This window comes from Scyliorhinus canicula, chromosome 7 (genome assembly GCF_902713615.1).
Source record: "Scyliorhinus canicula chromosome 7, sScyCan1.1, whole genome shotgun sequence".
Classification (NCBI taxonomy): Eukaryota; Metazoa; Chordata; class Chondrichthyes; order Carcharhiniformes; family Scyliorhinidae; genus Scyliorhinus; species Scyliorhinus canicula.
In genome coordinates, this window is record NC_052152.1 from 22,279,778 (window position 1) to 22,304,969 (window position 25,192).

The 25,192-nt window shown below is 44.3% G+C and overlaps 1 protein-coding gene across 2 annotated transcripts; it reads left to right on the plus strand.

The window, feature by feature from the left end:
- The first annotated feature begins 798 nt into the window (after positions 1-798).
- ets2 (v-ets avian erythroblastosis virus E26 oncogene homolog 2) lies at positions 799-24,107 on the plus strand. 2 transcript variants are annotated; one of them, XM_038801504.1, is made up of 10 exons: positions 799-1,060; positions 5,745-5,813; positions 8,587-8,701; positions 10,500-10,619; positions 12,107-12,307; positions 14,730-14,816; positions 16,780-17,013; positions 18,188-18,442; positions 20,031-20,149; positions 21,632-24,107. In XM_038801504.1, the coding sequence occupies exons 2-10, from the start codon at positions 5,751-5,753 to the stop codon at positions 21,845-21,847; spliced, it is 1,410 nt and encodes a 469-aa protein (XP_038657432.1). In that variant the 5' UTR covers positions 799-1,060; positions 5,745-5,750; the 3' UTR covers positions 21,848-24,107. The 2 variants fall into 2 exon arrangements, with proteins under 2 accessions (XP_038657432.1, XP_038657433.1); XM_038801505.1 differs by lacking the exon at positions 799-1,060 and adding an exon at positions 1,205-1,369.
- Positions 24,108-25,192: the final 1,085 nt, after the last annotated feature.

Sequence of the window (25,192 nt, forward strand, 5' to 3'; positions counted from 1 at the left end):
GTGTAGGTCTGGTGCTCTTTCAGAGGGGTGGGTGCAGACTCGATGGGCCAAATGGCCTCTGTCGGGTTTCAATGAGGGACTTTTGTACTTTGAGGAGACTAGAGAAGGTGGGAAGTTCACCTCCGGACAGATAAAGTTGAGGAGAAACTCAATCGAGGTGTTCAAAATTCTGAGGGATTTTGGAGAGTACATAGAAAGAACCTTCCCGCGCCAGTAGGAGTAAGCAGAGAACGTCGATTTAAGATAGTTTGCAAAAGAACAAAAGTGGCAATGAGAAGGTTTTTGAAGCAGTGAGTTGTGATCTGGAATGCACTGTCTGCAGGGTGGTGAAAGCAGTTGCAAAGGTAACTTTCAAAATAGAATTGGATAAATAATCGATGGGGAAAACAATCAAGGTAAAGAACTCGAGTGTGAGACGGAGTCAAATAAGAGTCAGTAGAGACACGATGGGCTGAAAGGTCTCCTCTGTGTTGTACAATTCGACATATTTGAAGTATAGTGTCAGACAAAATATGCACAGCTGAAAATTCCAGTGAAAAACAAGTGTGTGAATTTGGCAACTGCGTTGAAAATTCAGCAAAGGCAGCCTTTATTTTTCTGCGAGGCAGTCTTGTTCACGGTGATCGCTATTGGGTGCAAACCAGTGAATGGTTATCTGAATCTCACAGGGTGGGGGTTGCCACAACAAGCAGAAAGCAAAACCAGCCTGGCGAGATAACCTTGTTTGGTGATGATTATGTTCTCGGCTCCTCCTCCATCTGACTTGGTCCAATAAAGGGAAACATACGGGGGTAAGAAGTTGATGCCATTTGCTGTAAAGAGGCGAGGCTCTGATATTCGCGGAGCAGATTGCTTAAGAGTGTGATGTCATTAAAGTTGGGGAACTTTGTAGTGAAATTCCACCGCGACACAGCACTTCGCCTGTAATTGATATTCGGACAAGTCTTTCTTTCTTCGCTCTCGGATCTATCTATCGAACTCACCGGATAAAGGGCGGTACTGGATTTTAACCGACCGTTCCCCGGGAAGCGAGAACTACACAAACTTAACACAAGTTCCAGTAAGTACACAATTCTGCTTTTAGGTCTTTGAGATTGCAGTGTGTCCATTTGGACAATGAGGTGAGCGACCTCTGTATGTTCCAGCTTCAGCATTGTGATAAGAAAGTATTTGATTATTTCCGCCATGGAGGAGGTGACGAGTCAGTTGCTGCTACATACAGTATGTTACAGCCTTTCAGCGTTCTGGCCGAACTAAGCGTTTGATATCCCGAGTGCTTCATCGTGGTGCCGGGTCCAACACGTCCCGCTTGTTGGTGATCGGTGATCTGGTACAGCTCCGCCAGATCCTCGGGGACATTTTAACATCTGTGAGTAACTGAGTAAATGCACTGCACTGTACAATGGAAAGGCTTGAGTCCTGGCCCCACAGAGGCTTTGTTACAATCTGATAGAAGGCACTGTGGTTTAAAATGCCCATCTCCATTCAGTTAAAGCAGCAAATTGAGAGAGTGCCTGGAGACGAGAGGTGCTAACACCGAATGCACCCCACGGCTTGAGAGGTGTTATCTCCTTTAGGAAGCCATCTCACTGCGGTTTGAGCCTACAATCCAGGCTGCAATCTCGTGTATATTTTAAGAGATTGCCATGGATTCAATCTGGGGAGGGGAGGTATACTCTTGGTCATATGGGTAGTTTCAAGCAGTACAGCAGTCTCACCTGTGCATTGTGTATGGAGTTTGGATGAGTCTGCCTGCGGTTTACCATAAACACTCTGAAACGGTTTGGTGGAAAACGCATTGTTTGGCGAGCCTTTGAAGTAGGTGCTAACTAATAGGATAGCTCTGATTATTTCTCACATTTTATGGAAACAAATATAGAAAGTGAAGCCAAGGCAATGTCAATGTGATCCTTTTTGCCCCTGAGTGTAGGTTGACCCATACATAGCGATTGAGTAGGTGTGATAACAAGAAGGTTGAATTAGTTGATCCAGAGTTGATATGTGAAGAGGGGTTGTGTTCTAGAAACGAACAAAATAATTAATTTGTACATTGTAACTCATTTTGTGACCCCAGGGCTCACAAAGTACTTTACATCCTATTTTTAAATTAATAAATCTTTATTTATGTCACAAGTAGGCTTATATTAACACTGCAATGAAGTTACCATGCCATTACTGTTGGTGGTAGACCATGTTCAGGCATCAAGTTGCATTGATTAGATAAATGGTGATGTTTGAGAGCTGCATCTCGGCCAGGATAGAAAGCAGGTCTTTTTTGTTAACTGGCGCCACAGTATTTTTAATATTTATCTGAGAGAGCAGTTTGATGTCTCAAAGGTGGCATCTCCCAACAGTGTAGTACATTCTGCATTGCACTGAAGAGTTAGAGTGGATTTGTTATCTCTGGAGTGGGGTTGAACCTATGACTTCCAGAGTGAAAGGCAAGAATATTAGAACCCTGCCAAGGCTGGCAAATAAGACTGTTGCTAAATTAGTGTCTTCCCTGACATACCTGGATTACAACAGGCCTTGTGATTTAGATTATTCAATTTACCACATGTACTTCATGCATTGCCATTGGAAGCAATCTGTTTTAGCCATGAGGGTTTTGTTGAATCTAAAACATAGGGTTGCTTCAACCAATTGGGAGATAAATTTGCTAATATGTGCCATATCTGGATATATTATCTAGAGGATTCGAGATAAATGTTTATGTACCTGATAAATACTCATGGTTCAACTTTGCATTAGTTTCTTTTTAAAGGTTCATTTTGCTTCATAAACATTTTTGTCAGATAAAGCCATCAAAGGAGATAGTTGGGTGGGTCCTGCGCACTCTGTTAAAGAGTAATCCTGTTAGAACTTTCTTTCAAAGTCATCATAGAAGTTGACTTCATAAGTAATCTACTAAATTGTTGACCCTTTCCCCAAACCTTTGGCTGTATTAAACATTAATCTGAGTAATTGCTTTAAAGAGGTTAACTTGACCGGGTACTTAAGTTGTGGTGGTATTCAATTTGTCACTGGCCATGAACTTGCGATCTCTGGCAAGTAGTATGTGAGCCATATAAATCTGATTAGTAACATTATTAACCTCAACTTTTATTGGGCTTCTGATAATGTATACACCCTCAATCATGTACTGGAAGCAGAAGGATAAGCTAATAGAGTCTGAGAAGGGCTGAAGAGATAAAGGTGGCATCACTCTCCCTTGGTTATACCATCATTCTAGAAATGAATGGGATACTTTCATATAATTTTTTACATATTAAATGTTAGATGACAGATATGACATTCCAGGAATTTTGGCTGTTTCCTTTCAATAACATTGAAAGCAGAAAAGTGCAATGCGCCAACTGGATTGCCTTCACCAAAGCATGCAATCTCAAATAATGGACCATTTAGTATTTGCAATGTTACATGTCAAAAAATAATCAACAAAATCTGTTTCTTTTGTAACTGGGGCTGATCTCCCCTTCAACCCTCCATTCATACCTTGAACGGGTGCGTTATCTTGAGAGGAAAGGTTGGACAGGTTAGGTTTGTATCCACTAGAGTTTAGAATGAGGCAACATGTTCAAAACCGTTAAGATTCTGAGGGGGTATTGATGGGGTGGATGTGGAGTGGATGTTTCCTCTTGTTGGACAATCTAGAATTGATGGTCACTGCTTAAAAAGAAGGGGTTTCTCACTGAAGACTGGGTTGAGATTTTTTTTCTGAGGGTTGTGTGTCTCGGCTACTCTTCCTCAAAAGGCATTGGAAGCAGAGCCTTTGAATATTTTAAAGGCAGAGCCAGAGAGATTCTTGATTAACAAGAGGGTGAAAGGTTATTGTGGGTAGGCAGCATTGTGGGGTTGAGGATACAATCAGATCTGCTACAATCTTCTTGAATGGCGGAGCAGACTCAAGTGGCCAAGTGGCCTTCTTCTACATTCATATGTTTGTATACCCTCTTCTGCAATGCTTGTGTACACCCTATGTTCATAACTTGTTTGTACAAACTTTTGTTACTGTAAATATACATTTCTTGAGAAGCTAGATAATAACATGAGGGAACAAAGGATAAATATATACTTGATGTGGTTAGGTGAAGTAGGTTGGAAAGAGGTTCATGTGGAGCATAGACCAGTTGGCCCAAATGGCCTGTTTCTGTGCTACAAGTTTCATGTAAAATAATTAGCATTTCAAAGACGAGAGGTAACACAAAGGGAAAAGTATTTTTAACCATAGATTCTGATTTGAATGTGCTGACTGAAATGATAGTGGGATCACTTTCAAAAGTAACTTTCTGAAGATAATTGGATATATACTGGACAATGAAAATGTTGCATTGACAGGGGGGAAAAGCAGAAAAGTGGGGCTAATGTGATCATTTTGTCAAAGAGCAGGCACAGATTGATGGGCTGGATAACCAGCTGTGAAATGAAAATCGCTAATTGTCACAAGTAGGCTTCAAATGAAGTTACTGTGAAAAGGCCCTAGTTGCCACATTCCGGCGCCTGTTCGGGGAGGCTGTTACGGGAATTGAACCGTGCTGCTGGCCTGCCTTGGTCTGCTGTCAAAGCCAGCGATTTAGCCCAGTGCTAAACAGCCTCTGTGCTGTAAGACTCTGTGAAACCTGGTGCAATATTGGTGCAAAATTGTTCCTAAATACTTGTGAATTTGTTTTCATTGCTTAACCAATTACATTTTGTGCAAATTCATTTTCAATCGATGTTGCAGAGCTATTTTGTGTGAGACTATAGAAAGAATAGAGACCCATAACGCTGAACACCCAACCATGGTGGGAAAGAGTAAGATGTTTAACAAGGTAAATGGAAAAGTAATACAAGAGCCGGGTTTTAAACGTCTGCCGGTTTTAACAGAAAAGGGAGAATGGGAGCAATAAGGAGTTCCAATTTTCTTTATTGGGGAAAGATGACGGCAAGCATTCATTCTGGGACAGTAAGCACATGGCAAGCAAGATGGAAATGCAGAATTATTTTCTTACTGCAAAGTCAAATTTCTATAGAAATTATTTCATGGAGATTTCCTAATCTTTATGAAGACTACAAGGTTGTTCTGGATAAGGCTGCACATGAAAATCTGCAACAAATTTGTTCCTCGGCTTTGAAATATTGACTTTAGTAGCCAATAACTGAAGAATGAGAAACTAAAATTATACTGTGCTAGCCCCAAAATTTGATTAATAACAACATGCTGCTCATCTACCAGAGGAGAACACAATGATGGTAGTCTGATTCATGATTTTACTTTTTTAGATAAGTTGAGTGTTATTGCTGTGAATTATTATTTTGACCAGACACCATGAACTTTCCTTGTGTAGTTGTGAGTCAGAGCCTGAGGCAATTTGTTAATGCTGCAATTTCTGGGTTCCAGCCAGTATTCACAACTATTGCTGTAATCCTGCACCCTCTGATTCATAACCACCTTGTACATTCACCAGGTGCAAATGGAATAAAATATCTCACTGTCTGGTGCAGTTCACACTTGTCAAGATGAGCAGCTAATCAAAGAAAAAAACGTAATGGACAGGTTCTAACCTGATAAAATCTTGGCTTTGGCTTTCTAAGAAAGAACAGAGTCGATTGACAAAGGAATGTACATTATATTACAGAGTAATCTTTCTCTACCCTCAACATGACTTGATATAATATAAACTGATATGCAGTTCATTCTAATTTCTGAGGGCACAATGTTTGTTTCAGTCAGTTTAATTGTCTTTCCGCCTTGTCCCCCACAGGTCAACATGTGTGATTACTTGCGAGATCAGGAAGCCCCTGTGGCTTTGGAGAACCCACGAGTACTTAAGGTAAGGTTTAATATGATTTCTGTAATGCTTTGAAAACTTCAAAAGCATGTAAATAGGCTTTTCAAGTTCTGGTGACTGTTGCAGCTTGTGCATGTTCTGTGAGCTAGCTACACCTTCTGCTTGCAAACACATACAAAGAGAATGGGTCAGTGCAGATGTGAAATGCAGTTCCCCAGTAATATCGTGGGGAAATAAATCTAACTCTAATGTTTGTAGGCCCATCTCTAGTGACCTTTAAAGTTGGGACGTATTGCAAATGTTTTTATGTTTTAAAATAATTCTAAACTTTTAAAAAAAAACTTTCAAGATCTCTTGAAATTTTCCAAGTTTCCCCAGCTTTGTTGAAGTGCTGGAAAGCTTTTGTAAAGTTTTGCATCTTAATGACTAGTAAAGAATGAGTCTTTGTAAAGCAAACAACTTGCTTTGCATTTCAGATCAGTGTGGGACATCATTCTCCCCTGGTGGGTTAAGGAGATTAATACCACACTCTAGTTTAGTAACCTGTATGTGCTGAAATTTCCAATATTATTTGATAATCAACGAATTTCTTATAATTCTCTCTCAAAAGGAAACAATTTAAATTATGAGCTGGATTCATGAGTACTTTTTACTTTGTATTTTGTTCAATCTTCACAGACCCATACAGGAGGCCAATTAGCATGTAAAGCCTGGACTGGCACTTTGAAAGAGCTACCCAATTAGTCTTAGAACATACAGTGCAGAAGGAGGCCATTCGGACCATCGAGTTTGCACCATCCCACTTAAGCCCTCACCTCCACCCCATCCCCATAACCCAACAACCCCTCCCAACCTTTTTGGTCACTAAGGGCAATCTATCATGGCCAATCCACCTAATCTGCACGTCTTTGGACAGTGGGAGGAAACCGGAGCACCTGGAGGAAACCCACGCAGACACGGGGCGAACATGCAGACTCCGCACAGGCAGTGACCCAACGGAGAATCGAACCTGGGACCATGGCGCTGTGAAGCCACAGTGCTATCCACTTGTGCTACCATGCTGCCCACAAACAGCTCAACAGCTCGTTCTGCATCGCCCTTTTGGTAAAAAAAAAGCCAAATGCATATTCAATTTCTTTTGAAAGCTAATATTGAATTTGCAATCCAGATCATAGCAGCTCATGCTGCATGATGTTTACCATTCTACATCACATTAAGCCATGAGGAATTGCACTATCTTGGTATGAAGGTCATTACACCATGAGCAAACATTTTCATTGATCAGAGACAGAAGGGGAAAAAAACCTCCCCCAATTATGATCGACAGACTTTACTGGATGAGTAAGCGTGTAAATGTTTAACACGTAACGTACTTGACTTTCCAGTTTAACTAATGCGTCGATGTGTTTTTGTTAGTACAGACTGGCAAAACTTGGAGACAGCGCCAGATAAACAATGTTGATAAACTGGAATCTAGCCATCTTTCCACGCAAATTTTGCTGATATGCAGTGAGACATGAGAATGTTCATTCCTGTGGAATAGTTTACATGTTTTGTTACTGTTTAGTCTTGCCCAACATTTCATTTGTGTTTTTTTTCTTCAATTTAACCTCTAATTTCCTGTCATTGTGTTTTGATGAGGGACCAGGTACAAATCCAGTTCATAATAATAGGTTAAAGATTACAACTTACCAGTGACTGTTTAATTCTGTAAAAGTAAGTGAAAACAGTTTCCTCCCCGAAAGACGTGCTGGTTAGGTGAATTCGACATTCTGAATCCTTCAGTGTACCCAGATAGGTGCTGGAATGTGGCAACTAGGGGATTTTTATAGTAACTTCATTGCAGTGTTAATGTAAGCCTACCTGTGACACCAATAAAGATTATTATTATTATAAGTAAAGATTTGGTAACATGACATTAGCTGAATAGCACAAAACCAGTTCTTGGAGGCGTCGCACCATATCGCTAAATTGCCCTTTAATTTTGGCTAATTGGTAGAAGGAAATTATTTCCTTTAGAGAGATCCCCGGATAACAAAATGTTACCTGTAATGAAATAGAAGATGCTCAATGGAGATTGAGGAGCTCTATTCTGTAATTGACTATGGGCAGCATTTTAGAGCATTGAGTATTCCAAGCCAATGAGTTTCAGTATTGGCACAATATATTTTTGGACAGTTCTACACAAGTGAATTGAACTACGAAAAAACTATGCCCAAGTTTTTCTTATTTTGTTTTATTTTCTTCCAACTAAGGGGCAATTTAGCATGGTCAACCCACCCTGCACATCTTTGGTTGTAGGGGTGAGACCCATGCAGACACGGCGAGAATGTGCAAACTCTGCACGGACAGTGACCCGGGGCCAGGATCGAACCCAGCTCCTCGGTGCCGTGAGACAGCAGTGCTAACCATTGCGCCACCGTGCCGCCCAACTATGCTCACGTTGGGGTATTCTGCTGACTGTGACAGAAGAGTCTTGCACTCAGGTTTCCAGTAAAAATATTTTATTTGATCTTGGCAAATGGCTACATTGACAAGACCACATTTATTGTCCATCCTTAGTTGCCCAGTGAAGGTGGTGGTGGTTGGCTGCATCTTTAAATAAGGGAATGCTTAAGGTGATGTTCCCATAACGGAGTTCAATGTGGAATCCCGGGATTTTGACCCAACAAGGAAGGTGATACGTACCAAATCAAGGTGCCACATGACATTCCATCCCTAATTTCCAGCTTTAAAAGCAATTCCAATAATGTATATTTTTGTGATGCTAATAGTTGGTAAATTTTACAATATTTTGAAATTATTTTAATTTCAGCGCCAGTCAGCTTTTGACATCTATGAATCTACAGGACTCGATGTATTATTGTCGCATTTGGATGAAGAACAGAGTGTGCAAGAGGTTCCAACTGGCATGTCTTCCTTTTTATATGGTAAAATACTTATTAACTGGGACACATTTATAGTTAAATATTCTGGCAATAGTACTGAAGGCTTGTGGTCTGAACTTGTCGCAACTCTAGCTAAAATGCTGGCATCTACTGGCAATGTGGAAAATGTGGCAGGTATGTCCTGTGCATAAAAAGCAGGACAAATCTAACTCAGCCAATTACCACCCTATCAGTTCACCCTCCATCAATAAAGCAATGAAAGGGCTTATCAACAGTTCAATTAAGCAACACTTGTTTAGCAATAATCTGCTCACTGACTTTTGGTTCAGGTTCTACCAGGGCCACTCTGCTCTGAAGGTGAGAGTGACTGCCCTTGACACCAAGGCAGCATTTGACCAATTGTGGCTTCAAGGAGCCCAAACAAAATTGAAGTCAATTGGAATTGGCGAGCGGGATTGCGGGAGAACTCTGCTGGTTGGAGTAATTTCTTGCCAAGGAGAAAATGCTTATGATCGTTGGAGGTTAATCATCTCAACTCTGAGACATCACTGTAGGAATTCCTCAGGATAGTGCCTGAGGCCCAACCATCTTCAGCTGCTTCATCAATGTTCTTCCTTCCATCATAAAGTCAGAAGTGCGGATGTTCGCTGAATGTAATCCCCAATGTTCATCACTATTTACAGTGACCCAGATACAGAAACAGTCCATATACAAATGCAGCAAGGCTTGGAGAATATCCAGGTTTGGGCTGACAACTGGCAAGTAACATTCGCACCGCACAAGTGCCAGGCAGTGACCAACTCAAATAAGAGAGAATCTAATCATCGCCACTTGATATTCAATGGCATTACTATCACTAAATCCCCCACTAGCAAGATCCTGGAGGTTACCATTGATCAGAAACTGAACTGGACTATCCATATAAATGCTGGCTATGAGATCAGGTCAGAGGCTGGCAGTCCTGCAGTGAGTAACTCCCAAGCCTGTCCACCACTTATGAGTGTGATGGAATACTTGCCTGGATGAGTGCAGCTTCAACAACACTTAAGAAGCTCAACGCTATCCAGGACCATGCAGCCCACTGAATTTGCACCCCTTCCACAAAATGGAGCCCAAGCATTTGCGCCGTCGTGAACGCGCGGGTACGACCAATTCTGGCCTCCACAGGGGGCCAGCATGCACTGGAGTAGTTCATGCCGCTCCAGCCTCTTTATGTGGCACCAAATGGTTGCTGCGCCAACCCGCGCATGCACAGTTGGGCCGCGTCAACCTGCGCATGGGACTTCTTTAGCGTGCCGGCCCCGACTCAACATGGGGTCGATGTTCAGGGGCCAGCCGCGCCAGGACGTAGGCCCGGGGTATGGGAGGGTGGAGAGGCTGGCCCGCCGATCGGTGTGCCCCGATCACGGGCCAGACCCCATCGGAGGCCGCCCCCCGGGAAGGAGCCCCCGCCGGCAGCGACCAGGGGTGAACGGTGCCGCCGGCGGGACTCTGTCGTATATGCGCGGCCGCTCAGCCCATCTGGGCCGGAGAATCGGCGAACCCACCGACTCCAGCGCCGCGCCAACCACGCTGGCGTAAAAGGTGCCAATTCTCCGCACCTCGGAAAATCGCGCGCTGGCATGATTGCGGCGATTCTCCGTCTCGGCGCGGGGAGAATCGCTCCCTGGGGGTTGGAACATGGCACTGGAGAGAACGCCATCTTCTTTTGGTTACTGTTGCAAAGTTTGTCTTAAGAAGAGATTATTAGTCAGGAGAATTAGAATGGGGAACTGATGACAGAGGTTTTACCCATGGTGGAAGGACTTTTTCACTGTTCTTTTTTCCCCCTTGTCTGCAGATGTTGGAATGAATGAGGTTCCACTCTTGACGCCCGGTAGCAAAGCAGTCATGAGCCAGGCTCTAAAGGAAAGCTTTAGTGGCTTTGTCAAAGAACGATGTCGTCTTAGCATCCCAAAAGGTAACCAACCAAAAATGGTCACCGTAGTTACGTTTGTTTCCTGCCTTCTCTCCCCAAATTATTACTCTTGACCACTGTTCCCTGGGATCAGGTAGATGGTGATTGTTATGAATGGAAAGTATTTTGAGATTGGTGAATGGAGTCCAAATCGAACATAGAGGGTGGGATTCGTTTTTTTTCTCACGGCCGATTGGCCCATCCGGGCCGGAGAATTGGCGGGAGAGCCGCGAAGATGGGTCCGCGACTGGCACCGCGTCAACCACGCTGGCAAGCGGAGAATCGTGTGCCGGCGTTGGAGCGGCATGGCCCGGTCACAGGGATTCTCCGGCCCAGCACTGGGAGAATCTCGCCCAGAGACTCTGAACAACATCTGCAAACTGAGACACCATTTTAAAAAAAACACTCACCATAAGCAGTGACTTGGGTTAAATGTAACACCTACAGCATAAAGCAGGCAGACCAGAAGGATGCAACCATTATCTATGGTCTAGGCTGAATTAGCCAGGCTGGAGAGATCTAGGTACCACAAGGGTGGCATAGTGGTTAGCACTGCTGCCTCACAGCACCTGTGAGCTGGGTTCAATTCCAGTCTTGGGTGGCTGTCTGCGTGGGACTCATCCGGGTGCTCCGGTTTCCTCCCACAGTCCAAAGATGTGCAGGTTAGGTGGATTGGCCATGCTAAATTGCCTCTTTGTGTCCCAAGGTGTGCAGGTTGGGTGAGGTTGCAGGGACGGGGCAAGGGACTGAGCCCAGGTAGGGTACTCTTCAGATGGTTGTTGCAGACTCCAATGGCCTCCTTCTGCACTGCAGGAATTTTATGGTAACTTGACCATAGTCAAGAATTCTCCAGCCGTTGGGATTCTGTTTTCCCGCTGGCAGTGCACCACTACCCGTGGGTTTCCAGTGACCTGGCATCAAAGGGAAATCTGATTGACTAGTGTCGGGAATAGAGGAACCTACTACTGAGAAACACTTGGCTGAGGGCGGGGAGAGGAAATTTCTACCCTGGTCTCTGTTCTTCTCGGGAGGAGAATACTGAACGATGGTAACCACCCCTGATTGTTGCATAGTAACATCTGCTGCAAAGTGTTTGACTGTTGGGCGAGCCCAGGATTCAGCTTTGCTCACTCATGAGTAATGAACACTTGGGTAATTTACCTGAGGGAGCTGCTGCTGAATTACCTTGCCCACATCGATAGTATGACTCAGCAACTCGCTAATAAGAGTTAGGAAGAATGATTTGGATGAAGATCATTTAATTCACTTTTGGATATAACAAAAGTCCTTCCCTTTAAGTGAAGGTTATCACATACATGTTACATGTATGGAATCTAAATGTCTTCATCCAGGCACGCCAACCTCATAGAAACCTTGATCTGAGCTTAAATGTAACCCAAGCATTTTGTCTTGGGGAAACTGGATGAGAAACATTAGCATGTCTTGAGGTCGATTTTGTTACAAGTTTTAAACATTTTTATTCTTTCCAGATCCTCATATTTGGACTGAGCAGCATGTCAACCAATGGCTGCACTGGGCTGTGAATGAGTTCAGCCTGGAGAATGTCAATTTCCAAAAATTCTACATGACCGGTCAGGTCCTCTGTGATCTTGGCAAGGAACGCTTTCTGGAGCTGGCACCTGATTTCATTGGAGACATTCTTTGGGAGCATTTGGAACAACTAATGAAAGGTATGGGAGTGTTCAGAATTACTTTCCTTTTAAAAGCATGAAACAAATAGTCCAAATTAATGCGACACCTCTTAATTTGGACAAGTTGAGTGAGCGGGCAAATGAATGGCAGATGCAGTATAATTTGGATGGATGTGAGGTTATCCACTTCGGTGGCAAAAGTGTGAAGGCAGACTATTAACTGAATGACCATAAATTAGGAGAAGGGAATGTGCAATGAGACCTGGGTGTCCACGTACACCAGTCACTGAAGGTAATCATGCAGGTACAACAGGTGGCAAAGAAGGCAAATGATATGCTGGCCTTCATTGAAGAGAATTTGAGTACAGGAGCAGGGATGTCTTGATAGCAGTTAGATATAGCACTTGGAGCAAAGGGAATAAAAGATATGGGGGAAGGTGGGATTACGCTGTTGAGTTGGATGATCAGACATGATCATAATGAATGACGGAGTGAGCTCAAAGAGCTGAATGGAATCCACCTATGTCTATTTTCTATGTGTCAATACAGGAGATAATATCCTCATGTATCAATCTCTACAATATTTACAAGCACTCGTGAACGAGTCTCTTCGTTTTGGCCAATCAGTATTGTGTCAAGAAGGGCAGCATGGTGGCGCAGTGGGTTAGCCCTGCTGTCTCACGACACTGAGGTCCCAGGTTCGATCCCAGCTCTGGGTCACTGTCCGTGTGGAGTTTGCACATTCTCCCCGTGTTTGCATGGGTTTCGCCCCCACAACCCAAAGATGTGCAGGCTAGATGGATTGGCCACGCTAAATTGCCCCTTAATTGGAAAAAATGAATTGGGGACTCTAAATTTTTTTTTTTTAAAGTATTGTTTCAAGAACATCTATCACCTCCGGTAGCTCACCCAAATGGTATTACTATGAATCTTCACACTTAATGTAGGCGTGGCTATTCAACTGCAAATTGCATTGCAACTATCCTCATCCAGCATTACCCATACTTGGCCCTCCAGTAATTGTCCGTGAATATGAATCTGGCAAATTTATGTTTGTCTCCACCCCACCCACTCAGGCTAACCCAAAAGACAATTTTTTTTTTTTGGTATAAATTTAGATTAGCCAATTATTTTTTCCAATTAAGGGGCAATTTAGCGTGGCCAATCCACCTACTCTGCACATTTTTGGGTTGTGGGGGCGAAACCCACGCAGACACGGGGAGAACGTGCAAACTCCACACGGACAGTGACCCAGAGCCGGGATCGAACCTGGGACCTCAGCGCCTGAGGCGGTTGTGCTAACCACTAGGCCACCGTGCTGCCCTACCCAAAAGACAATTTGATAAAGATCAGCAAACGTTAATACACCCCAGTGATCAAACGTTGGGCCTCTGTAATTTGTACAATTTAGTTGCTGACTGGCCAAGCTTTCGTGGGTTCCATGTCGGAGACTGGTAATAGACATTTAACATTTCTGCTGATTGATGTAGAGGGTGCTACTAGTGGTTTGTTCAATATTTTCCAATCCAATACATCACACAGCTGCAAAGTAAATCTCCTCTCTCTGCTGCTTTAACAATCTCACCTTCCTGCTACCTCTGGGATGCTGCAGAAAATCAGTGCGGCCTGCTTTCTGCTTCTCCCAGCAATCACCCTTGAGGCCGCTTGTTATTGCAATTAATTGGTTTTGATCTGCACTCCAAATCTACAACAGCCAAGAACTGGGTTGAGAATACACAAGCCCATTTAATAGAGAAACTTAACCACTGACGCCTATCATTCTAAGCTGTAAGGGGAGATGCTGGAAGAATAACTCTGTTCACTGACCTGTTTGGAGTACTGTTTAGTAAGAATGATCTGGTGAATTGGATTTCATTTTAATCCCATCCGACTGTCTCGGTCTTTAACTACAGTTGAACAGATTGTGGTGGGATATTTCTTGAATGTGGGTGCAAAAAAAAAACCTTTTTATCTTTTGCATCATATGTATAAGCTTTCAATTGAAAAGAATAATTAGCCTGAGCAACCCATTATTTCCTGTCGATGTCTGTGATTTTCTCCCACTCCTCCCACAGACATCGATTGTGTATGAGAGTGAAAGGTTCAGAGTCGACATGACACTGCCGATCCAAAATACTTTTAAGATCCGTCTAATTCCTGTCCTCCTCCTGTTCTGAATTTTGTTGTTGATGCAATAAACGGTGCACAATTCCATTGGATACCTGCATCTTGAAGTCTGCAGAATGGTGGCATGCCTAGCTATGCCTGTGATTTACCATGTGCAGAGTTCCTGATCTCAAACTGTCAGTCAGAGATGGGTGTCAAGCAGGCATGATCTGATTTCTGGAAGAGAGACCTGGAACCAACCAACCCTGCATGTTCCCACTCTAAAGTATTTTAAGTAAAAGTTGTTTTTTAGCATAAAAAGTAATTAGTTTGGATTCCTCTTTATCATTCATAGATTGCCAGGAAGCACCACAGCTGAACTATCTGGGAACCTCCTCTCTCATCAATGCAAATTCCCTTTGGGGCAATAATAATTCTTTTGGTACGTCTTTTAAATCCATTTATCGTGGTATTTTCTGATAATGTCCTCTTGGGCTGAGTAACCCAATTTAATACTGGAGATTCTCTTTAATGTTGTTGGTGAAAATCTGACAGCCAGAAATAGCAGCTCTTTTTTATGAGCTATTTGATTCCATTGTCTACTTTTTGAAGAACTGAAGAACTTTTGATATTCTGTGAGAATGCAGTTTTTGTAATTTTTTCCTGCCCACTGATTATTAGCAGATTTTTGGCACAAAATTCCTATATGTTGCTGCTATTTTCACAGACCATCAAAGTGTACGGCATCACAAGCATCTGCCAAAACATCCCTTTAACAAAACAACATCATGTGGTTTTATTGTTCTCTTTGGTCTGAAATAGGAGTTGATTTATTTCCCCCTGTGGCAGTATACCCGAAGTCAAAAGCCTAGGGTTAGAAGGTGGAGGCAATTCGACCAAGGGATGCAGAAGTAATTCAACCTTGACTGAAATTCATGAAAGAGTGGGGGGTAAATTTCATCAGGGATTTTGTACTTAGTAGCTTTGGAAGAGAAACTGCAGAAGCCCTATGAAAACAGGGTAAACCTGGAAGGTACAGTACGCAAACAGTTGCCTCCATGAGGTCTGTCATCTGTCTTTTCATATCATATCCCGCCTTCACTCCGATTCCATGATGGCCTTCCAACCCACTGCTAAATAAGGCCCTCGAGTAGGAAAATTTGTGCCCAATTAAGGGCCGCTTCCTGTCACAACCTTTATTCAAACAGCAGCCTCCAGCCCTCAATTAGGTACCTTTGGCCTGGATTATGCTGTTATCCTGAACTGCCATTGGGTGTCATTCTGGCAATAGCCATTGCCTCCCTGGTGGCGCTACTGAGCAAAAAGAGCTGTCAGACTGATTGGTCAGCTGCTCTCAGCAGGTGTAACCAACTGCCCGAGGGATCCTGATGTCATAGAAGGTCCGTTGGTGACTCCTCAGCTGACTGATTGGCTTGTCATTTGGCAGACCTTCCCTGAAGGAAGCCTGGCTCTCCAGCCCGTGTCCAAGACCTCTTGTCGGCTGCATACAATTCCCTGCTTGGTTTACATAGGCACATTCTGAGGTCAATCAGAATATGTTGCTGTAAGGAATTTTTCTAGCTCAGCTCTCTTTTAGGCAGAGTTGCCACTTAGAAAATAGGAATTACTGCCTTTTGAGGTGTGAAACACAGCAGACACCAGTCAAAACATTTAGTTTGTCAATGTAGAAGATGTGTTTGTTTACGGAAGACTCAAAGTTGATTGCAAATTCAATCTAGTTTGTTTAGATTTGACCTGAATTAGTTTCCTTGGCCCAAAATAAAACTCCTGGAGATTGTCTTTTTTTTAAAAACAGAACAATTTACCCTTCCTATTTGGAAATTCGGAGCCAAGCCGGTTTTCACTTTACCCTCGATGAGAAAATTGAGGGTTTTCTGCCTTGATCCTGACTCCACGTTTGATGGGCACGAGGTCAATGCAGAGAGAGTTAATCCAACTTTCCAGGCAGTGGTTAGTTGATTGTCTGATTGACAATCAGTTGCAGGAAGCATGAAGCTGAGGCTGTGTGAACATGGCATGTGATGTGAGATATACAGGAGGCAAGTGGTGGTGGTCAATATTGAACATCAAATAACTCCAGTAGCAACCACTGTTTAAAATTTGATATGGATAGGAGGTGGGATTCTCTGTCCCACCACACCCATTTTCTGGGCTGACAGCGGGATCCTCCATCGAGGCAGCCAGCCCACGGGGTTTCCCTTGTGGGGACCCCACGCCATCGGGAAATCTGCGGGCGTGAGTGTGCTGCTGGCGTAATGGAGGATCCTAACAACGCAGAAAACACCCCAAGATTTTTGGTTCCTATTGGCTGCATCCCAGTCAAAGGAAATGGAGGAAGAGGTTTGAATAACATCCCTAATTTTTCTATTTAAATATACTTTCAGAATTGCGCTCCAGTCAGTCCCAGTGTGGAGGACAGCTCGCTGATTTTACTGGAAGTTTCCTGTCAGAGCTTTGGCAGATCCCATCGGATTTAAGTAACCAGGATTTTCTCAGTTTGAACCAAGGCTTGCCAATTCTTGCAAACTCGCAGTCGAATAACGTGGAAGTGGGCTACTATTCCATGCAGCCAAAGCGAATAAAAACAAACAGTCTGCACATTGGCATAATTGACCAGGGTAAGTGTGTGAGAGAGGGACTAGGGGCTGAGGTTGGGAAGCTAAATGCCCAATGTTGGTGGATGGGTGGAGGGCAACAACTATTGGCCTTGCTAAAATATGGAGCCTGACTTTCCTAAGTGAATGCGTTTGAGTGTGTTAAAATCCTGTCACATGGCTGCACAGTGGCGCAGTGGATAGCACTGCTGCCTCATGGCGCTGAGGTCCCAGGTTTGATGCCGGCCCTGGGTCACTGTCCGTGTGGAGTTTGCACATTCTCCCCATGTTTGCGTGGGTTTCGCCCCCACAACCCAAAGATGTGCAGAGTAGGTAGATTGGCCATGCTAAATCTGGCCCTGGGAGGTGCCCCCATTTTGGCCTGGCCCGCGATCGGGCCCCACTGATCCGCGGGCGGGCCTGTGCCGTGGGAGCACTCTATTCCTCCGCGTCGGCTGATATTCCTCCGCAATGGCCACCGCGGAGATGAACACCCCGTGTGCCTGCGCTGGGATGATGCCAGCACACACTGGCGCTCCCGCGCATGCGCCTACTCACGGCGGCCAGCGGAGGCTCTTTGGCGCCGGTTGGCGTGGCGCCAAGCCCCTTCCCCGCCAGCCGGCATGGCGCAAACCACTCCGGGGCCGGCCTAGCCCCTAAAGGTGCGGAGGATTCTACACCTTTGGGGAGGCCCGATGCCGGAGTGGTTCACGCCACTCCTCGGCGCCAGGACCCCCTGCCCTGCCGGGTAGGGGAGAATACCGCCCCATGTCACATTCTGGTACCTCACACACCCCAAACCAAATCCCCTCCAAGTCACTCACCACCCTGACTTGGAAATATATCGCCGTATCTTCACTGTTTCTCGGACAACATCCTGGGACTCTCTCCCTAACAGCACAGTGGGTGTATCTACACCGCAAGGACTGCAGCGGTTCAAGAAGGCAACTGACCACCACCTCCTGAAGCGCAACTAGAGATGGGGAATATATGCTGGCCTAACCAGCGATGCCCAAATCCCGTAAATGAATTTTTGTTTTAAATGGAATGAGGTAGCAAAATAAATAAAATTAAGTTAAAGGGCGATGCAAGTTGAGCAGTGAGCAGCTATGAAAGATGACAGGAATAAGATACTGTTATCATTTCCATTGTGTACTCTTCCAAACTTACCATTGTTTCCATTTCTTTTTCTTGTCAGTTGAAACCAGGAAGCAAGGATCTCTGGAAAGTATTGACAGCTTCGAAAGCACAGGTCCGCAGTTGGAATCCTGGAACAGTCAGTCATCTTTATGTGACATGCAGCGCGTTCCTTCGCAGGATAGTTGTGATGATGATTGGACCCAGCCCCTCTGTCCAAACAAACCAAATATCTCATTCAAAGATTACATGAGAAAAGAGCCACCGGAACAAGGGAAACCAGTCATCCCAGCAGCAGTGCTTGCTGGATTCACGGGTAAGGGATTCCTTTTGGGTCATCACCCCAGTCAAAAGGGGGAAAATGTATCTGGAGTCACCTTGCACCTGCTCGTCAAAGGGTTAACACATTCATAAAGAAATCTTGTGTTAAATGTCAGCTGATTAGAAGGTCCCTATCTGCCTTTGCTAAGAGGGGGAGGATGACCGGCCCTCTGTGAAAACAAACCATGTAGGTCAAAAGGTCGGTGGTTCGCTGTGCCTTTGCTGAGTTAGCTGATCTCAGTCCAGGTGGTACAAATGACCGTGGCTTTTCCAGGAAATTACAAAAGTCATCAGTATTTCACCACTTGTTACTATCTATAGAAACCTGCTGGCTAGCCAGTGAAGGGAGAATTTGATAAGGCTGTTATGATCCTTTAGTATTTTTAAAAATAAATTTAGTGTACCCAATTATTTTTTTCCAACTAAGGGGCGATTTTAGCATGGCCAATCCACCTATACCGGGAGAATGTGCAAACTCCACAAGGACAGTGACCCGGGGCCAGGATCGAACCCGGGACCTCGGTGCCGTGAGGCAGCAGTGCTAACCACTGCGCCACCATGCGCCCCTCCCCTGTATTAATAGTCCAAGTTCACACACGAAGATTGAACACTTGTGAAAGAAATGGAGCGGTACAATGGTTAGCACTGCTGCCTCACCGCCAGGAACCCAGGTTCAATTCTAGCATTGGGTTACTGTCTCTGTGGAGTTTGCACATTCTCTGTGTATTTGTGTGAGTTTCCTCCCACAGTCCAAAGATGTGCAGGTTAGGTGGATTAGTAATGCAAAATTGCCTCTTAGTGTCCAGGAATGTGCAGGTTAAATTGCGGGGATAGGGTGGGGTGGGGCCATGAACCTGGGTAGAGTCCTCTCTCGGAGGATCGGTGCAGACCCGATGGGCCGAATGGTCTCCTTCTGCTCTGCAGGCATGCTATGAAACAGCAGACTACCTGTACCCATGAAAAGTGTACCACAGCAAGATCTGGAGGGAGGAGAGAGGAGGGAATTGAAAAAAAAAAATGTTAACCCTCTGACCTGTTCCCAAGTACGTGATGGTCAGGTTTCCTGAAGAAATTCAACATGTAACAATACAATTTGTAAGCTCAGAGACACTGGCACTCTTCCTGCACTGCTCAATGACTTAGTCATGATCAGATTTCCCGTGTAAGGTATCTTTTAAAGAGCTTCAATCTAGGTTGCAATGCTGACTCACTGAACAAGAATGTAAGGCAGTAAGTCTTGTACAATAGATTACCACGCACAAGTCCAACTAGGGATCAGCTATTTTACTTGTTTTGATTTTCACAGTTAGCCATGAATGAGAGACAATATTCTGGAAAACTATAATTTTCCAAGTTATGCTGCTTCAGAATAAAATGCTTTGAGTTGAGAAACCACTTTATTTTGCCATTTGGATGCATGATCTTTTGAGTATTTGCAAATATTATTTTTCTGCCTGGCAATGAGAATTGAATGTTCTGTGGCCTTTGGCAAAGGAAAATTGTATTCCAGATCCACAGCATTCAAAAGGATTTGCAAAACACTTTGTATTTTCATTTATAATTTGCATCTTTGATTTGTACAGGAAGTGGACCCATTCAACTTTGGCAGTTCCTCTTGGAATTACTGACGGATAAATCCTGTCAGGCGTTTATCAGCTGGACCGGAGACGGATGGGAGTTTAAACTGACTGACCCTGATGAAGTAAGAATCTCCTAAATTATCAGATTATGAATTTGTGAAAAAGGGGATTTGGGATTTACTTTAGTAACACTTAACAGAGCAAGATAAGTACTGTGGGCGAGATTCTCCCATTGGGAGACTAAGTTCCGACGCCGGAGTGAAAACTGGAGTGTTTCAATCCGGCCTCACAGGCCGCTCCTCGCCCCCTATTCGCCCATCCCCGGGGGGCGTGGAGCGGCGCCGCGTCATTTACTTGGCGCCGCGTAAAAGCGGCGCCGTGTAAATTACGCAGCCGGCGCCGTCGGAGTGATCTTGCGGGGCAGCGGAGGAAAGGAGGTCTTCCTTCAGAGAGGCCGGCCTGCCAATTGGTGGGCACCGATCACGGGCCAGACCCCTTTTGAGCTTCCCCCCCTCCCCCCCCCCCCCGGTGCATGGATTCCCCCCCTCCCCCACAGGTCGCCCCCCCCCCCCCCCAGCGTTTCCGCGCTGTTCCCACCGGCAGCGACCAGGTGTGGACGGCGCTGGCGGGGGCACGTCGTATTGGGCAGGCCGCTCGGCCCATCCAGGCCGGAGAATCGCCGCTCGCCCGTTACAAACGGCGAGCGCCGATTCTCCGAGCGGCCAGCCATAAATATTGCCATGCCGGTTTGGGGAGGGTGGGAGAATTGCGTGCGGGTGCCGGGGTGGCATGGCGTGACTCGCCCGGTGCCCCAGCGATTCTCCCACCCGGCGTGGGGGGCGGGGGGAAGAATTGCGCCCTGTATATTTGACAGATCTTGGATATTTTCCGAGAAGGCTAAAGTTTCCAAACTATGAGAGTCTATTAAATTTAATAACTATTCATATTCAGTAAGTCTGAATATTTGATTTTGAATTTCCTCAAACCGTTCATAATTTTAAAAGGCTGGAACCCAAAGACATAACCTCATTAAGAGTTGATTCTTCAACAAGGAACATCTGAATGAGATGTTAATGTCTGTTGAGTTCAGTTGGCCATTTGGGAATCTCAGACTTCGTAAGTCATAATGTGAGTGGCAGTGATGTCTACCCAGACCTAGGATTCATATTGGCAGCCCTCAGAAGAGTAGAAGGTGTGTCCTCATTCAGTGATCACTGGCACCAATGATCATGATCCCAGTTGAACTATCTTGGGGAGCCAACAACCCAGAAGAGGGAACTCCACTGGAGAGGAGGGGTAGACTAGGGTTTGGGAAAAGGGCAACATTGACATAGCCTTAAAATAAGTCCATGTGCTTCTCACTACATTGGTCAAAGTGTTGGGTTAGTGCAGAGGCTTCGAGGAATTATATACTGTATTAAATGAAAGTAAGGAAAGAATCTGAAGAACTGATACAGTTTGTTGCACAGTTAAAATCTTACCATATAATGCCAATTGCATTTCAATTTTGAGCTACTCTATTCTTTCCCACAAGAATGAGCTTTGGTTTTTCCACAGTGGCAATCCTGAGTGCTAACAACCTTTACTTTCTTGTTGGGTCATAGGTTGCTCAGCGATGGGGCAAGCGCAAGAACAAACCCAAAATGAACTACGAGAAGTTGAGTCGAGGGCTGCGCTATTACTATGACAAGAACATCATCCATAAGACTTCGGGCAAAAGATATGTGTACCGTTTCGTCTGTGATCTTCACAACCTGCTGGGATATACAGCAGAGGAACTTCACGCTATGCTCGGAGTCCAGCCAGACACGGAGGATTGATCAATTTGCTGTACCTGTGTAACCGCTCTTTCGTTTGTGTAACTTCCCTAGCGGTGAGAAGGTGACTGGCAGTGGTCAAATGATTTCACTGGGGATTGGTCTGATATGGTAGGTGACGTGTTGGTTCTACAGCGAGGAACGATAGCAGAAATGAATCTTCCTTTTGCTTTGTTTTGCCAAAGGTAGCAACTGACAATGAAAACCTTTCTCAATGCACTTGCTGTTCACCTGGTAGAGGCATGGAAGTATTGATCTGTTACATCAATTCAGTGTAGCCATGTGCTTTTCTTTCTGATTGCAAATTGCCTACTTAAAAAAAAAGTTTCCTTTCATCTTTTGTTAAATTTTGATGAGTACTGATACAAACTATCTAGTGTCGGCAATAAATTGTTTCACATGGCATGAGTTAGGGTTGTATAGTTTCAGACCAAAGGTTGCCATAAAATGGGTGTATTTAATTCTCACTCCCGCAAGAACAACATTGTCCTTTGTGCGATGCCTTTCATCTCTAGCTAGTTAATATTCATCTGCTACACAAAACAGTTCAATTTCTTATGTTAAGAGATAGGTTAAGAATGTAGATACAAGTTGCCAGAGCTCCATAAGATAGTCAGGTCTCTGAAAATATTGACTGGAGCCTACGCTAGAGTTCTCATTTCTGTATATTTGTTTGGTAAATCCAAATTGTTCCTCCGAGACCAAAGGCCAATGTCTGCTGAACAAAAACATGGAAATGTTAACCTGTTGCTTAGCAACTATCAGGAAATATTTTAACATGCAGTACAATGATTAATCCATTGCAATGGCAGCCTGTAAAACCAAAAGTTTCCATCTGTTATCATTTGTGCCGACGGTTCTGAGAATTAGTGCTTATCTAAAAGATTGTCATTTTAGTAGGTGCATGAAAATGATGGGTATTATTTTAAAAAGCGGAGTTTAAATATTGCAATGTAATTTAACAGCTTTATAAACAGCTTTGCCAGCTGTTTCCTATCACTTAGCTATCATTCTTTCAGCTGCCAAGGCTAAAGCATTGTGAAAGACTGCTGGAGAGGCTCAAGTGGAGGAGTTGCACAAATGCAATGATTTTAGGAGACAATAAAAAGAGCAGTCTTTCTACAGCAATGTTCTGGGGAGAGATTCCGTCACTGGTTCTTTTTAATTTACTGTATATTATGAGGTTTCTGTAAAAATATATATGTATATATTATTTGTATGGCTTACTCGCAGGGATGCAGCAACTATTCCTTTGGTATCTCTCGGCACTCGAGCCTACCTTGCAATGATTCTGTTGGTTATTCAATGGAAAATTAATTTAATCTATTTGTCTATGACTGGGTCATGAATTGAGACAAGTTCCAGCAGCTAGATGCTCATTTAATGGAACTGGTCTTTCATTTTAATCAAGCTTTTCTTGCTGTTAATAATTATGATTCCCTGGAGTGCCACAAAAAATTTAACAGGTTTTATGTGAGCCTCTTGCTAATGGGTATGCAGAATTGGGAGAGGGGTGCTGGGTGAGGAGGACAGTGGATTATTGGTAATGTCACTCGCCTAATAATCCCGAGGCCCAAGCTAATTGTCTGCGGGGGTATGGGTTCAAATCCCAGCACAGCAGCTGATGGATTTTAAATAAAGTTATTAAATCTGGAACATTAAGCTAAGCATAGTAACAGCAACCATGAAACTATCATCTGTTGGTGGTAAAAACCTGTCTGGTTCACTAATGTCCTTCAGGGAAGGCAACCATACCTGGTCTGGCTTAAACGTGACTCCAGATCTACAGCAATGTGGTTGACTCTGAACTGCCCTTTGAAATGGCCAAGCAAACCATTTGGATGGGCAACAAAATGCTGGCATTGCCAGTGGCACCCACATCTCAATGCAGAATAAAGGAAAAAAGAATGAAATTATCTGACGAAAAGAAAAAAGCCAATTAGTCTCCCGATTGTTTTAACTCCAAAGAAAACAAAACTCTTGGCATGCCAGTTTCATTTTGGGGCGGGTACAAGAGGATTAATTTTATATATAAATTATAAGCCACCTCAAAAGGGTTGGTTTTGCAGCTGGTTACCTGCACTGAATTGTTGAAAAATGAAACGAGCTAGGAAAATATTTTGCAAAACTTTGGAGGTTTTGCGAATGATACAAAATGTGTAATTTCCTGTACAGTGAATTTGTAATATTAAATATTGATGTTTTGTATAAACGGTTGTGGTTTCAATATATTTTTGAAATAATAAATCAATTTCCTGATATACTTTATTTTAGTTGTTCTTATCCACAAAATAATTCTGGACATGAAATCATCTCAGGCAATCACCCTAGATGCTCTAGAATTGTTCAAGGAGGGAGTACTGGGTTTTTGATGAGGGAATAAGGACCTCTGTCTGAGTTGGGGTGATTGTGACTTGGAAGAGAGTCTGGAAATGGTATTCCCATACACCTGTTTCCCTTGTCCCTCTGGGTGGTGAAGATTGTGGGTATGCGATATGTTGCCTCCGAAGCCATTGCAAGTGCTACAGTGTAAATAATAAAAACTGCAGCCCCAATAGGCTGGTGGTGAAGTGTTGACCCAGCAGGCTGCTTTATATCTTGAGCTTGTTGAGTTCTATCTGGCCCCATTTTTCTTTTTTAAATATAGAGTACCCAATTCATTTTTTCCAATTAAGAGTCAATTTACCGTGGCCAATCCACCTACCCTGCACATCTTTTGGGTTGTGGGGGCGAAACCCACGCAAACACGGGGAGAATGTGCAAACTCCACATGGACAGTGACCCAGAGCCAGGATCGAACCTGGGACATCGGCGCCGTGAGGCAACCCACTGTGCCACCGTGCAGCCCTTATCTGGCCCCATCTTGATAAATGGAGAGTATTCCTGGACATCCTCCTGACTTGGGAGAGGGTGGGTGAGTCAGAGAAGTGAGCTAATGTGCCTCAGAAAACCTGGCCTGTACAGCAGCCGTGACATTTTTAAGTGGCCAGTCCATTTGAGTTGCTTGTAACCAATATTAGACTGCAGTTATATCGCCCCGTTTATAATTGGAAAATGTCCCAAGGCACTCCACAAAATATCATCATCAAACAAAACAATATCCAGGAGGCGGGATTGTCCGGCCTCTCAGCCAGGTTTCACGGTGGCGGGAGGTGGCGCGCTGTTCCTGACTGTGGGATTCTCTGGCATCCCAGCCAGGTTTCCTGATGGCGGGAGGTGGCGTGCTGTTCCTGGCGGCGGGATTCTCCGGCCGCCCAGCGCGGGTTTCCCGGTGGCGGGAGGTGGCGTGCCGTTCATGGCAGCAGGATTCTCCGGCCTCTCAGCCAGGTTTCCCGGTGGCGGGAGGTG

What these genes read in the sequence shown, in the direction of transcription:
- ets2 (XM_038801504.1), top strand. Translation starts at nt 5,751, where the DNA reads ATGTGTGATTACTTGCGAGATCAGGAAGCCCCTGTGGCTTTGGAGAAC. An exon ending in CATGTCTTCCTTTTTATATG is followed by an intron (nt 8,702 to 10,499) that starts GTAAAATACTTA and finishes CCTTGTCTGCAG; the next exon opens with ATGTTGGAATGAATGAGGTT. An exon ending in AACTGACTGACCCTGATGAA is followed by an intron (nt 20,150 to 21,631) that starts GTAAGAATCTCC and finishes GTTGGGTCATAG; the next exon opens with GTTGCTCAGCGATGGGGCAA.